This window comes from Dasypus novemcinctus, chromosome 21 (assembly GCF_030445035.2).
Source record: "Dasypus novemcinctus isolate mDasNov1 chromosome 21, mDasNov1.1.hap2, whole genome shotgun sequence".
NCBI classification, from domain to species: Eukaryota; Metazoa; Chordata; class Mammalia; order Cingulata; family Dasypodidae; genus Dasypus; species Dasypus novemcinctus.
Window position 1 is genome coordinate 4,539,292 of NC_080693.1, and position 15,762 is coordinate 4,555,053.

The 15,762-nt window shown below is 41.6% G+C and overlaps 2 protein-coding genes and 1 non-coding gene across 3 annotated transcripts; all 3 read right to left on the minus strand.

The window, feature by feature from the left end:
- Window positions 1-286: 286 nt before the first annotated feature.
- Window positions 287-14,062, minus strand: LOC131274888 (fibrosin-1-like protein). The gene is given in 7 exon segments (XM_071210878.1): window positions 287-1,380; window positions 1,383-1,475; window positions 1,746-1,793; window positions 1,796-1,862; window positions 1,913-2,222; window positions 2,381-2,660; window positions 13,990-14,062. Coding segments are annotated over 7 exon segments (1,965 nt in total).
- LOC131275158 (small nucleolar RNA U13) lies at window positions 8,783-8,884 on the minus strand. Its single transcript, XR_009182592.1, has one exon. It is a non-coding gene; the product is annotated as a small nucleolar RNA U13 (small nucleolar RNA).
- A 345-nt stretch (window positions 14,063-14,407) lies between the features above and the next one.
- LOC101425233 (olfactory receptor 14C36-like) lies at window positions 14,408-15,346 on the minus strand. Its single transcript, XM_004479135.2, has one exon. It carries the CDS (start codon window positions 15,344-15,346, stop codon window positions 14,408-14,410), a length of 939 nt encoding a protein of 312 aa, XP_004479192.2.
- Between the last annotated feature and the right edge of the window lie 416 nt (window positions 15,347-15,762).

Genomic DNA, 15,762 nt, shown 5'->3' on the forward strand with positions numbered 1-15,762 from the left:
CAATGATTCCAACTTTTCTGACATCCCATTTTAGTCAGTTTGATAACATTTCCATTTAAAAATTCCTCTGTATTATTTGCAATTGCAGATTTAATATTTTCTGCTATTCAAAAATTTTTAAAGAAATTGTGTTCTCTTCATTTTCTAATTATTTGACTTTTATTTAAACTCTTACAGTATTTATTACAATATTTTTTCCCCAACCACTTCTCCGAGGGCTCAGAAAACAAGAAATCGCCTTCAGAAACGCTGTCTGTCCAATTCCCGCACTCGCTGGGAAACGCCCTCAGGACGGAGGAAGTTTGCTGGCCTTCGAGGAACTTAGGTGACAAAAACTCACAGCGGGGCACCAGTCAGAGGGTCCGTGCGAGACTTGGAACCCACGCCAGGGGTCCCGGGACCACCGCGTCTCCACCTCGCGGGCTTGCGTGCCAGGGAACCCCGCGGGCCGCGGCCTGGAGGAGGTAGTCCTGAGCCAGGGCGGAATGGGGGGCTCACCCGGCGCCCCCGGCGGGCGGGGCGCAGCTCGCGGCAGCACAGGGAGGGGTCGCGCACGGCAGTCCCGGGGGCCGCGGCTCGGGAAGGGCTGAGCGCCGTGCGCGGGGCGCGCTCCAGCTCTTCGCCTCGCGCCTCCCGCTGCGCTCGGGGCTGCGGTCGAGCCCCTTGGGGTCGCGGTAGGCGCGCTCGCGGGGCTCGTAGGGGACAGTGGGGGGCTGGACAAGCCGTGCAGCGAGGCCGCCTCCTTGTGCGTGAGGACGCTGCGCCCCGGGGTGAGCGCGTCGCTGCCCAGGCCTCGAAGGGCTGCCCCCCAGGTTCCCGAGGCCCTCAAAGGTGCCAGGTGGCCGGTGAGCAGGAAGTGGCTGTGATGGGCTGAGGGTCGGAATGGGTGGGTGACAGGACGGGCAGGACCTGTGCTGGTAAAGAGGGACCAGGTGAGATCCGGGGGGCTGTGGAATCCAGCAAACACGCCCGGGGCGGGGAGGGGGGTGGGGGATGAGGGGCCGGCTGAACGGGTCCAGCTTTGGGCGCCCCTCCAGCCTGTGCGGGTCCAGCTGCAACTGCCTGACCTTCTGCTGGAGGTGGTGATCCGCCGAGCTGAGCACGGGGACCGTGCACCACTTCCCTGCTTTCCCGGCTGCCCTCGGATAGGGTCTGGCACTCCAGGAACTTTTCTGCAGAAGGTGAAGGGCACTGGGCCGCCCGTCATCTCGATTGGGTTTGATATCTTGGGCTGGAACGCGCCCTGCAGGGACCCAAAGGGGCCTGGGTGTGGGAGCAGGGGGCCCTCCCTGGGAAGGCGAGAGGGCAGGGCGGGAAGAAGTTGGAAATGTGGGAAGTAGGGGCTGAAGAGCTTGGGAGCGCGCTTGTCAAACGGAGGGATGCCGCTGGCCGAGCAGGCCTTCGGGAAGCCCAGCTGGGAAAGGGCGAATGTGTGCTGGTGTGTTGGTGAATGTGCTGGTGTGTGTGCTGGTGTGGGTGCTGGTGTGTGTGTTGGTGTGTGCTGGTAAGTGTGCTGGTGTGGGTGCTAGTGTGTGCTGGTGTGGGTGCTGGTGTGTGCTGGTGAGGGTGCTGGTGTGGGTGCTGGTGTGTGTTGGTGTGTGCTGGTGAGTGCTGGTGTGTGCTGGTGTGTGCTAGTGTGTGTGTTGGTGTATGCCGGTGTGTGCTGGTGTGTGTGTGCCGGTGTGTGCCGGTGTGTGCTGGTGGGTGCTGGTGTGTGCTGGTGTGGGTGCTGGTGTGTGTTGGTGTGTGCTGGTGCTGGTGGAACTCCGCCTGCAGCAGAGCCCTGGGTCCAGGAGGCCGCCCGCCGCTCCGCTCTGGACCAGGATACGTGTGTTCAGCTCCTGCCGAGCAGCTGGAGATGGCTCAGAATCCCCGAGGGAGGCTGGCAAGGGTGGCTGCTGGGGGAGGAGACCAGCAGGCTGGCCTGGGCTGGGGGTCTTGCGATGAGCCGGCTGTTGGCGGGGAGCGCAGGGGCAGGGGCAGTGCTGGGGGGCGGCGAGCGCGCCGCGTGGTGCTGGTGCGGGGCTGGGAGCCGAGCGCCAAGTGCGAGGTAGAGGCTGGAGCCGCGTAGGGCCCGCGCGGGGCCAGGCGTGTGAGAGGACAGGGCCGCGTGCTTTGAGAGGCCGAGGCCGGCGCCGCTGCTCCTGCCGAGGCCTGCGGGCCGTGTGCGTGAGCTGGCCGTGGGTGGGGAGCGGGAACGGGCTGGGGACCGCGGGCAGAGGCTGCGGGGTGACGCGGGGCTAGGCGGGGGCTTCCTTCTTCACCAGGGGCTGGCAGGGCTCCTGGCGGGGACCGAGGAGGGCGCGACAGCGGGGGCGGTGGTGGCTGCGTAGGCGGCCTCGGGGCTGGCAGGCCCGGCAGGAAGGCGCCTCGTGCTCACTGCAGCCCCGCGACCTTGGGCGCGGCCTCGGCCTCCCGCCTCCTGCCCAGCGCGGGACCTTCACCTGCCGCGGCGCAAAGAGCGTCTCCAAGCCCACTGACGCCGCGCGGGTCCCGGCTCCACGTCGCTTGGCAGGCGACCAACAGTAGTCCAGGACGGAGCCGGAGCCGGAGCTGGGACGCGTGGACGCGGGCGGCGCAGTGCGAGGCCCTCGCCCCCAGGAAGCTCAGGTGGCGGCCTCTCCCCAGAGGGTGCTCCTGGGCTGCGCCTCCGCTGGGGGCTCAAGGTAGACCCGGGGCACGAGTCCTTAAGTCTTAATTATTAGCAAATACAGAATATCCTATCCTTTCATATTCTAGAAAGGGTATATGTTGTTATTAAATAAATGTAATGTGAACTTTGGGAAATATGAAAACACTAGAGCATTTGCAGGTACTTGCTATCCCCATGTATTTCCTTGCATATTGTATTTTATGTAAGATTTGGTCTGAGGTATTTTTTAAGACTAATTTTATTCCTGGTGTTATGTCAAAATTATATGGATTGTAAAAGTTGGACTCTTAAATAAGTCTGGAATAAAGAATGACAAAACATGAACATTAGTTTTTTTTATTTGCAAATGATTGGTATTATATAATAATGGTGGAAAATGGCTTATATTTACTGAGTACCTACTGAGTGTTAGACATTAATCAAATGACTTTAGGTATATAATTAACATAGATAACCTTCTCAAGATAACTTTCATGTAGGTTCTTGAAAAATCTCCTCCTACTTGTTCAGGAAAATGGAAAGGCATCCTCCTACAGGTTCAAGAAACTCTTAAAAATAATCCCCTAATTTTCTCTGTGTCACACACCTCGCTACCAGTGCATCATAGTATCATTGCTTCTCTGCACAGAATATATTCGGAGAGGGACTATTTCTCTACACCTCCTCTGCTATGGCCCTGGCCAACAGACCCCTCATCTCCATCTTTACAGTTGAAACCTGCTAGATGGCCTCTGTTTTCTGCCTTATCCCTCCTGAGTCTAATCTGAATGTATGGCTAGACTATTAGTCTTTTTTTTTTTTTAAAGATTATTTATTTCTCTCCCCTTCCTCCCCGCCCTGGTTGTCTGTTTTCTGTGTCTATTTGCTGCATCTTCTTTGTCCACTTCTGTTGTTGTCAGCAGCACGGGAATCTGTGTTTCTTTTTGGTTGTGTCATCTTGTGTCAGCTCTCCGTGTGGGCGGCACCATTCCTGGGCAGGTTGCACTTTCTTTCGTGCTGGGTGGCTCTCCTTATGGGGCGCACTTCTTGCGCGTGGGGCTCCCCTATGCGGGGGACACCGCTGCGTGGCAGGGCACTCCTTGCGCGCATCAGCACTGCACATGGGTCAGCTCCACACGGGTCAAGGAGGCCTGGGGTTTGAACGGCGGACCTCCCATGTGGTAGGCAGACGCCCTAACCACTGGGCCAAGTCCACCGCCCATAGACTATTACTCTTAAACATAATTTGGATCTTGTCTCTTTGCTTCACAAAACCTACATGACTTCCAAAATGGGTGAAAAATCAAAATATTATAAGAGCCTTCAGGGCTAATAAGAACTTGCCTCTCCTCCTCAGTTTTCTGAATGCATCCTTCATCTTTGTATCTGTTGTGCTCTCTTTGGTGTGGCCACACTGACCTCCTCACACTTCTCCTTCCCTATACTCATTAGTCCTGATGATGGCCGGACTTTTTCCATTTTTTAAACTTCCTGAAATTTGCTTTGCCCAGATAACGGGATCTTTTCTCATTCTTTCCTCCGAAGACCATGCCTCACCATATTATTTAAAATCACATTTCCTTCCCTAATCCTTGATGAATTTCTTTTTCATAGCAGTAAATCCAAATAATAATTTCATGTTTTGCTTATTCCTTTTATTTCCTCTCCATTTTCCTCCATTATGAGAACTTTCTGAGAACAAGATTATTGCCAATTAGGTTCATTCCTGTATCCCCATGACCTAGAAGAATGACCCAGTAAATGCACTTGAAGGGCTGCATTGTACTGAGGATAGAACTGGGGCACAGAGAGATGAAGAACTGGATCGTGGGTAGTCAACAGTGTATAAAGGACAAGCTCGCCTTTGAACCCAGAGAGACTGTGGAGTCCATATTCTTCATCACCATTCTATAGTATGACCGTTTTTTCTACAAAAGTATATAATTCCTGTCAGCATTGAAATATAATCCATTTCTTTATTACGTTTTTCAAAAAATTAACAAAACTGTGTTTGTTACGGGGGTATTTTGCTGACAGACATTCTGTACAGATGCTGAGAGAAGACAGTATGATGTTGGAAATACCAGCTATATCTTTTCAAACATGGATGTATCATCCTATGTCCTAGTGTAAGAAAGGATTTCAGCATTGCTTCAGCATAACTTCTGAGGGGAGGGAGAGGGAAGAATAGGTGTAACATGGGGCATTTTGGGGACATTTGAATTGTTTGGTGTGATATTGCAATAATAGATACAGGCCAGTATACATTTTGTCAAAACCTACAAAATTGTGAAGTACAAATTGTAAACAGTAATGTAAACTATAGACTTTGGTTAGTAGCAATGCTTCAATATGTGCTGATCAATTATAACAAAATGTAGCACACTAATGAAAGATGTTGTTAATGTGGAAAAGTGGGGGGAGGGGAAGGGATGGGGTATATGGGAATCCCCAATATTTTCAGTGTAACATTAATGTAATCTAAATCATCTTTACAAAATAAAATTAAATAAAAAATAAAGGGTTTCAGAAACAGAGTGGCTCAACAGTGGGGAAAGTACCATTCTTAGACATAATGCAGATTTTGCTTACTAGGGTTTGTGGGCAGTTCATTTCCATGAGTTAGCCCTGGTCCCCAGGTTTTTCTATGTTGTTGCTCTACCATCTGACAAGGTGTTGTCCTCTTCTCCACATATGTCAAGGTTTCACATAGCACTGTGTCCACATTCCACAGTCTGAGGGAAACATGAGTTTTTCACATTAGGAAAATAATTTTTTTCATGTTGATTATGTTTTAGGAAAAATTCAATTATTTTAATTACAATTAAAAGGTATGCACCTGTTTTAGTTAATTGTTTGGTGTGAATATCTTAAAAATTGCATATTTCATCTAAATTATGAAAGTTAACAGCAATAAGATATTTATAAAATTTTATTACCCTCCTTTTAATATTTATGGGGAAATTTGTCTTCTCTTTTCACAGAGGTTGCTTTAGGGATTATTAACCTTAGAGTAGCAGAGAAACAATTCATCTTTCCCATTCTTTCTTATAATTTTACTTTTATATGTAACTCAAGCCTCAAATGAACCAATGGAATTTTCCTGTAGACAATTATTTTAAAGCAATTAAATTTTTAAACATCCAGTATTGGATATATTTATCTTAAATTATATATATATGTTATTATTTATTTGAGTAGATCCAAGGTTTCTTCTGTTATCATTTCTTTTTATACCTGGAAATTCTTGAAGCACAAGTCTTCTGGGTATATATTTTTCTGTATGTGTGTGTTAATTTTAGTGGAAAATTTTAATTTTGTTTTTATGTTTAAAAGATATTGATATTGAATCTTATAATGACAGTTATTACCTTTCAGTACTTGAAACCATTTTGTTCTGGCTTGAATCAGTATTGATGGTGTCTTATAATTCTCATGGGTGTTTGTTTTCAGAATGTGGTATGTACTATCATCTGACTTCCATCATTTTCTATTTTTCTTTATTTTTCAGTTGTGAGATCAAAAAGTCTATATGTGTTTGTTTTTTTCTTTTTTTCCACCTTCCTAGGCATTTTTAACATTCATAGTCGTAAGGTTTGATGTCTTTCCTTATATCCAGAAAATTTATGGTCATTATCTTCTTAAACATTTCTTTAGATGCACTCCCTTTCTATTCTTACATAGTACACTAACTATATGTATATGAAACAGTTTGATATTTTACCATAGTTCTCAGATAGTTTTCCCCCATGTTTTATTTTTTCTTTAACATTTTTCTTTGTTTTTTTCCTATTGGCTTATCAGTAAGTTCACGATTACATCCTCATCTTTAGTGAATATACTCAGTCTTGTTGATACAATATTTTTGTCTTATGTTGTGTGTGTACTTTTTAACAGTTATTCTCTAGTAATTCATTGGACAGTACCTTATAGATTACATCCTTATGGAGCAAATTCTCTTGTATCAATTAATGTTGTTTATCCTCTCAGCTAGATCTTTTAACCTCGTAATTGTCAGTGCTCTTTAGCCAAAGACCCAGGAACACCTGTGGTGGACAATTTTATATTATTACTTATTGCAGCAAGGAAGAGCACATGCCATGTGAAAGCACGCAGTTTCTAATTAAGAGGGTTTTAGAAAGATCGTAGTACAGGATTTCAGCTTTGGTTGGGTAACTAGGGAGAAGAAAAAAGGAAGCAAAACTTGGTATTCATTTGAGCTTACAAGAAAGACGAGTTTGTAATAATCTGAGAACTCATATTGCATGGAGGGACAAGCCACTCCAAGAAGAGTTGGAATTGTGCTATCAGTACGCAGGAGCAATTCTATGATTGTGTATTGCAGATTTGTATACCTTTCATCAGACCAAAGTCTAAATAAAGCTATACTTGTAAAGCAATAGCAGTTACTCATTTCATAAGAAAGGAGGAGGATAGTGGGTATTTCATGGGTTGCACAGTGACCTTGTCTGAAGGTCTCCCAACCTGCCCCTCCTCTTCTTCATGAGCACTTGATCTAAGACCTGCAGGGACGATATTGAGGGTGAATGCAAAGCCCTTAAATCTAGGGCTCATTGTTTTTCACAGTCAGGACTATAGCTCAAATTTGGCTTTAACAATTCTATAAAACATCTGTATTTTTCCAATCTTGTACAGTGACCACATTTTCTCCTATGCTCTGTCTAAGGTGAAACTGCATTTGTTCCATCTCCTTTTAGAGTGGCTTGTCCATCTGTGGAATATGATTTCTTAGATTTTTTACAACCTCATCTTTCTGGTAGGCTCAAGAAAAATTATCCTATTGTAGATTTACAGCTTTTAAAAATTGGTTAGATTGAGGAAATGGTAATAGAAGATTTCTACATCCTGAGTAGAAATGAAAGTCCTTTATTTCCTTTTAAATTTTATTCACTACTTTGGCTTCATTCATTTCCTTTCTGAAAAATTCCACTGTTGTCAGTATAGCTTCTTCCTAAGGTTATATAATACTGCCCCTGGAAAATGTAATGGAACCTCAGAATCACTGTACATATATCTGGCTTCATCCATTTTCTTTTACTATTTTGCCGTCTTCTCTCCCTCCTAGTAATATACATGACCTTATTTTGCCTTTCAACCACTGTCATACCCATACAATAGCATTACTAGTTACAAACACCGTGATATGCTTTCACCATTTCTATTCATTTCCAAAGATTTACAGACATTTTTATCAAATCTGCACACAAATTAAGTCTCAGCTTTCCATTCTATCTTCATTCTATTTTCTAGTGACCTATATTCTAATTATTAACTCCATGAATTTACCCAATATATTTATTTCACTATAGACAATATCATACAGTATTTGTCCTCTTGCGTCTGGCTTGCTTCACTCAACATAATGTCCTCCAGGTTCACCCACGTTGTCATATGTTTCATGACTTCTTTTCTTTTTACCACTGTATAATGTTCCATCATGTATATAAACCACAATCCGTTTATCTGTCATCAATTGAGGAACATCTGGGTTTTTCCCATCTTTTGCCCATTGTGAATAATGCTGCTATGAACATGTGCAGATGCCTGCTCATGTTTCTGCTCTCAGTTCTCCTGGGTGTATACCTAATAATGGCATTGCCGGGTCACATGAATATAGAGTTCCTTACCCTTCCAAATAAATTTGGTAATTGTTTTTTCTACTTCTGTAAAAAAGGCTGTTGGAATTTTTATTGGGATTTCATTGAATCTGTAAATCAGTTTGGGTAGAATTGGCATCTTAATGATATTTAGTCTTCCACTCCATGTAAGAGGACTGTCCTTCCATTTATTTAAGTCTTCTGCAGTTTCTTTTAGAAATGTTTTGTAGTTTTCTGAATGTAGGTCCTTTATGCTCTTAAGTTTATTCCTAAATATTTGATTGTTTTACTTGCTATTATAATATAAATGGATTTTTTTCTTATTTCCACCTCAGATTGCACATCAGTATTGTATAAAAATGCTATTGATTTGTGTGTGTTAATCTGGTATTCTTCTACTTTCCTGAAATTGTCTATTTTTTCTAGAAGCTTTGTTGTGGATTTTTCAGGAGATTTTAGATATAGGATCATATCATCAGTGAAGAGTGAAAGTTTAATACTTCCTTTCTTATTTGTATGCTTTTTTTTCCCAGGTCACGCACATAATGTGCCAACATCATAACAAGATTTGAGAGAGGCACATCTCACACAAATGTGTGAAGATCATTCATCATCTCATGAACCACAAAAGGATCTTCTTTGGGTATCTTTTATTTCTTTTTTATTTTATTTAATTTTTTGTTTCTTATCTATCCTAATTACTCTAACTAGAACTTCTAGTACAATATTGAATAACAATCATGACAGTGGGTATCCTTGCTTGTTCCTGATCTCAGCAGGAAAACTTTCAGTCTTTCACCATTGAGTACTCTGCTAGCTGTAGGTTTTTCGTATATGCACTTGACCATATTTAGAAAACTTCTTTCTATTCCTATCTTTTGGAGTGTTTTTATGTTTTTTGTTTTTAGTCAAGAGAGGGAGCTGTATTTTGTCAAGTGCCTTTTCTACATCAATTGAAAGGATCATGTGAATTTTCTTCTGCAATTTATCAATGTGGTTTATTACACTAATTGATTTTCTTGTGTTGAAACACCCTTGCATAACTGGGATAAAACCCACTTGATTGTGGTGTATATTTCTTTTTTTTTAGTGATTTATTTTTAAAGATTTATTTATTTTTATTTATTTATTTCCTCTTTCCCCCCTCCCCCAGTTGTCTGCTCTCTGTGTCCATTCGCTGTGTGTTCTTCTATGACCACTTCTATCCTTATAAGTGGCACCAGGATTCTGTGTTTCTTTTTGTTGCATCATCTTGCTGTGTCAGCTGTCTGTGTGTGCGGTGCCATTCTTAGGCAGGCTGCACTTTCTTTCGCACTGGGTGGCTCTCTTTATGGGATGCACTCCTTGTGTGTGGGGCTCCCCTACATGCAGGACACCCCTGTGTGGCAGGGCACTCCTTGCGTGCATCAGCACTGCGCATGGGCCAGCTCCACATGGGTCAAGGAGGCCCAGGGTTTGAACTGCGGACCTTCCATGTGGTAGGCAGACGCCCTATCCATTGGGCCAAGTCCACTTCCTGTATATTTCTTTTAATGTGCATTTGGATTCTGTTTGCAAGTATGTTGAGAATTTTTGCATCCATATTCATTAGAGCTATTGGTCTGTAATTTTCTTTTTTTGTAGTATCTTTATCTGGTTTTGTTATTGGTTGATGTTGGCTTCATAGAATGAGTTTGGTAGTGTTGTTTCCTGTTTAATTTTTTGGAAGAGCTTGAGAAATATTGGAATTAGATCGTCTTTGAATGATTGATAGGATTCACCTGTGAAGCCATCTGGCCCCAGGCATTTCATTTTTAGATTTTTGAAGAGTGTGTCAATATCTTCACTTGTGATTGATTTGTTGAAGTCTCCTATTTCTTTTAGGGTCAGTGTAGATGGTGAGTGTGTTTCTAGGAATTGGTCCATCTTGTCCACATATTCTAGTTTTTTGACATTCAGTTGTTCATAGCATCCTTTTATGATCTCTCTTATTTCTGTGGAATGAGTGGTAACGTCCCCCCTTTCATTTCTGATTTTATTTACTTGTGCCTTCTGTCTTTTTTTCTTCATCACTCTAGCTAAGGATTTGTCGATTTGGTGGATCTTCTCAAAGAATCAACTTTTGCTTTTGTTGATTCTATTGTGTTTTTTTTTTTTCCTTGTTCTCAATTTCATTTATTTCTGCTCTGAGATTTAGTATTTCTTTCTTTTGGCTTGGTTTGGGCTTAGTTTGATATTCTTTTGCTAGTTCCTCCAGGTGTGCAGTTAGATCATCCGTTTTATCTCTTTCTTCATTTTTAATGTAAGCATTGAGGACTATAAATTTCACTCTCAGCACTGTCTTTGCAGTATACCATTGCCGTTGATATGTTGTGTTCTCATTTGCATTTATCTCAAGTTATTTGCTTAAATCTCTTGCAATTTCTTCTTGTCCCACTGATTATTTAAGAGTGTGTTGTTTAATCTCCATATATTTATAAATATTCCCTTTTTCCATCCATCATTGATTTCCAGCTTCATTCCATTATGGTAATTTTTTGCTGATGTCTAAGCCTCTGAATATCTTGGTGAATTTATTCTCATGGCCAATTTCTCTCTTTTGCCTAATTTTTTTCACAGCTCTCTTTGATATTTAGTTGAACTTATTCTAAGTCTTTAAATTTACACAGCTTAAGTTATCAAAATCGGGTCAGGGCCTCACTGATTAGGCACAGAACTTCTCCTAGGGGTAGGATACAGAGAGAACAGACCAGTGTTTGTCCGTGCTATTTCTAGACTAGCCAGCAGATGGTGCTTGTCAGTGCATTCTTCCCCAGAGGTGCTTCTGTCTGCTTTCCTGTGTTCCTGAGTTGAATCTCCAGAGCTGAGTTTCAAATCAGGCTCTGCTGGCCAAATTGACTGAAGAAAAGCACTTCAAATCCCCCCTCCATTTTCTCTTGGAACAGTCAACAGGGAGAAAGGTTTCCATTCCCCTTTCAGTTGGCTGCAGTGGGCCAGGGGTTTTACCACAGCTTAATAACTTGGGGGTAGGGGGGACCCCTTCTTGGTCACGGCAGGGCCTTACTAACTCACTTTGTTGTTTTGACTTCTTGGTCTTGCAGTCCCTCACCTTCATGGAATTGTGTAGCACTGTTCCAATCTGCTGACCCCCAAAGCAGGTCACTTGGGTGGATTTTGCCTCTTTTACCGTGGTTTTTATGAGAGTATTGAGCTCTGCTGGTTATTCTGATGCTATCTTCCCACGATTCCTCTGGTATTGCTTCTTTTTTTTTTTAAGAGTTAACAAGGGAGAATGTATTTATAATTTGGGGGTAGAGAATGATTCCTTAACAAACCTCAAAAAGGAAATGGTTGGTAATTAAGAATTTCTGATCATCGAAATATACCAAAAGGAAGGAGGAAAATGCAAGCTCCTGACTTGGAGAAATTATTTTCAATACATAAAGCTGGCAAAGGATTAGTATACAGAATATAAAAAGTACACCTAAAAATTAAAAAGGAAATTACACACGCAAAAATGCCCCAAAACACAGAAAAATGGGTAAAAGACTTGAACAAGTTATTTCACATTATACTAAATAAGAGTAGCTCATAAATATGTGAAAATGTACCCATCCTGGTTAGTAATAGAGAAATACAAACTAAAGCCACAATGAAACACCATTTTGCAACCATCAGATTAGCCAAAAATTAGTAAATTGGATGGTAGCAAGTATTGTCGAGGTTGTGAACAGGAACTCCCATGAACTTTTGGTGGGAGTGTAAATAGGCACTACCACTTTGTTTGATGCCACTCTAGACTCAGTAATTTTAGTCCTGGCTATGTGTCCTGGAGACTCTACATTCTTACATAAAAGCAAGATTATTTATAGAGCAAGGTTTGTAATAGCAAAAAATATTAACGTACTGTGCAACTGTTTTCCACTTTCTTTTTTTTCCTTCTTTCCTTCCTTCCTTCCTTCCTTCCTTCCTTCCTTCCTCCCTCCCTTCCTTCCTTTCTTCTTTCCTTCCTATTTTTGTTGTTGTTGTTGTTAAGAGCAGTTCAGTGATTTTTGCATTTGGTTAGTACAATACAGAGAGCCTAAGGGGAAAAGTACAAAGTGACCCTTAAGAGGAATGCTAGTACTTGTATCATATGGTTACAATTAAGGATATTACAAATTTTTATGTTACTCATTACTTTCCTTTAGAACATAAATCAAAGCCATTAACTTGAACTTCAGGTATATACACTATACATACTCAAAATACTTTTCATAAGTAACATTACACTTTAAAATACTGGAAGCTGAGTATCTGTGCTGATTTTTATTTTGACTTGTAATAAGAAGAGAACATTCAACTATGGTGGTTTATACTGAGAGTAAAGTTCTTCAAGTTAACAACGTCTTCCTCTCCTTTATACTTACAACAGGCTACACAATGTCCTGAGAGGGTTCATTATGAGAAAAATATCAGTCACAACTTTAACACCTTACTTTGAAAGAAACTAACAAGAAATCAAATTGGAAGGTGAGACCTCATCTTTGTTTTCAAATGAGTAGCCTTAATTTTTCTTATTATTGATAAAGTTTAAATCATTTTATTATAAATATATCTAAACTATTAGTTTTTACAGATTTGAGGTAAAGTCCAGTACTTTGTTTATACAAAGTACAAGAGGAGGTCAGTGGAGATCATCTAATCTTAAATCATGACATCATCCATTCAAGTCCTTGGTGCAACCCTTTGCTGCTAAGAGCAAAGCATGCCTGGATATCTTGGTTATCTTTAATATAAGTTACTTTTAAAAAACTGGGAGATTTCTGCTACATTTTAAATCTATTTCATCCAATATTAGTATCACTACTCCAGCTATTTTTGTTACTATCTGCATGGAATATGTTTTCCCATCCTTTCACTTTTAACCTGGTTCTGTCTTTACATCTGAGGTGAGTCTTTTGTAGACAACATAGAGATGGCTTATATATTTTTTAATCTATTCTATCAGATGATGTCTTTTAATTGGGGAGTTCATGCCATTAACATTCAATGTTATTACTGTTAAGGAATCACTTATTTCATACATTTGCTCCTTCAGCTCTCTGTTGCTGTATCATTCTATTTCCTGTTTTCTTACCATTTCACTTACCCTTCCTAATAATCTTCATTTCTACACTCTTCTCCAAATCTCTCACCCTTATTTTTCCTTTCAGTCTGCAGCACTCCCTTTAGTATCTCTTGTATTTCTGGTCTTTTGGTAACATATTCTATTAATTTTTCTTTGTGAAGATTTTGAACTCTCCCACATTTTTGAAGGACAGTTTTCTTCACTTGATTTCTGATTATCTATTAGATCCCTTTGTGATTTTCCGTCAACAGTTGTATAAGCCCTGGATAGGTTAGAGTGGAGATTTATTTTTAAACAGTGTTTTGAAAAAAGTCAAAGATAAACAGGAAAGCATAAAGACTGGGAGGAAAAGACCTACTTTTCTTAGCATGGGAGGTGAACATATAGAAAGAGTTTTAGAATTTATTATAGATTGATTCTTGATACAATGGCAAAAAAATGTACAAAGCAGGAAGGTTTAAGGCATGTCCTCAAAGAAGGGAGCTGCTGACTTTCTGGCATAATTTCCTCTGACCAACTTTCCTATTTTATCACTGGGCACTTGGATAGAGAAACAAACAAACAGAAAAAAAATCAAGCCAGCTATTGTCATTAGGAATATTCCCCTCCACTTCAGTGTTTCCACACCTGCCTCCTATTGTCACCTGTACCTGAGATATGAAGCATTGTCACCACTGCAGGGCTTACTGCCTGCAGAATCCAGATGATCTTGACATTGTGCATGATTGTTTTGTAAGCTTACAACCTCTCTATTAAAAAAATATGTAAATATTATTTAGAAAAGCAAACACCTGACTTCCTCTTGTGTTTAATGTTGGCTCTGCCTGTCTCTCTCCTGCACTCCCTATTACAGTTTCAAGGTTTACAAAGTATTAGGTCACTGTGAAATTTTGCTTTTCTCCTACATGCTGTTAATTTGGCTCGAATAACAACATCAAAAAATCAGTACAAGACCAAGATACAGTTTTAAGTACTAATGAATCACAGGTAAACAGGAATTCTTTGAAACACTAGTCTGAGAATTGTTTTTTTTTTCATGATTGAAAAATTCAGTTTCAAACAATTATGCTATCTTTTCCCTGAATAAAGCTTTCTCTGCATAACTCTCTTTGCAGCCTCCTTTATCTGCTTGTTTCTAAGACTATAGATTATAGGATTCAAGAAAGGAGGGACTATAGAATAGAACACAGAAGAGAGCATATCCTGAATTGTGGGTGAGCTGGAGGTTGGCTTCAAATACACAGCAGCACCTGAGCTGAGAAAGACGGTCACCACGAGGATGTGAGGGACACAGGTAGAAAAAGCCTTCCCTCGCTTGCCCTTGGTTGGGAACTTAAGCACAGTAGAAAATATGTGATAGTAAGACATGATGATGAAGGCAAAGCAGCCACCAGCAATCACCACCGAAGAGATGAAAATTAAAATTTCATTGTTTAAGGTGTCAGAGCAGGAGAGCTTCAGTAGAGGGGGGATGTCACAGAAGAACTGATGCACCACGTTGGACTGACAGAAGGGCAACTGGAATGTGTTGCTGGTGTGGAGTCCTGAGTAGGCCAGACCACTGAATACAGAAGCCAGAGTCATCTGGACACACACCCGAGGGTTCATGACCACAGGGTAGTGGAGGGGCTGGCAGATGGCCACATAGTGGTCACGGGCCATGATGGTGAGGAACAGCAGCTCTACTGTAGCAAATGCAACCACAAGGAAGATCTGAGCTGCACATCCAGTCATGGAGATTGCTGTGTTGTCAAGCAGGAAGATGGCACATGCTTTGGGGACCGTGACAGAAATGTAGCACATGTCTAAGACAGACAGATTTCTAAGGAAGTAATACATGGGAGTGTGAAGTTTCCAACTGAAGGTGATTCCTGTGACAATGAGAAGATTCCCCATCAGGGTTGCCACATACATCAGTACAAACAGCATGGCATGTAAGACTCTGAGCTCCCACACATCAGAAAACCTTGTAAGCAGGAATTCAGTCACTGTGGTGGAGTTGGGCATCTTAAGAAAGTTCCCTTGGCCATGAAGAGTCAGACAAATAATCCCTAAAACACATGGAGGATTCAAATGTTGAAGAAATTAGCCTAAGCACATTTATTGCCTCACATTAATCCATTTATAGTCTATTAAGTTGTTTTGGTCAGTAAGTTATAACATGTTTCCTTATTTTCCTTTGTTCTCCCTGCTTTTTACACTTGTTTCCAGAATAGGGGTAGGAGTAAAATATAATATTTACAAGCTTTTCCATATGTTTGCATATATTTCTATTACTAGTTATAAAATGGATCTACTGGAAGTTAAAGTTTTGCCTAGAAGATTAAAAAGACTATAGGAAATTTCTGTGATCTCTATCTCATTGGTAATGTTCCATGAATGCTATTTGTGAAAAAAATGATGACTTTGTAGAATCTGAGTAG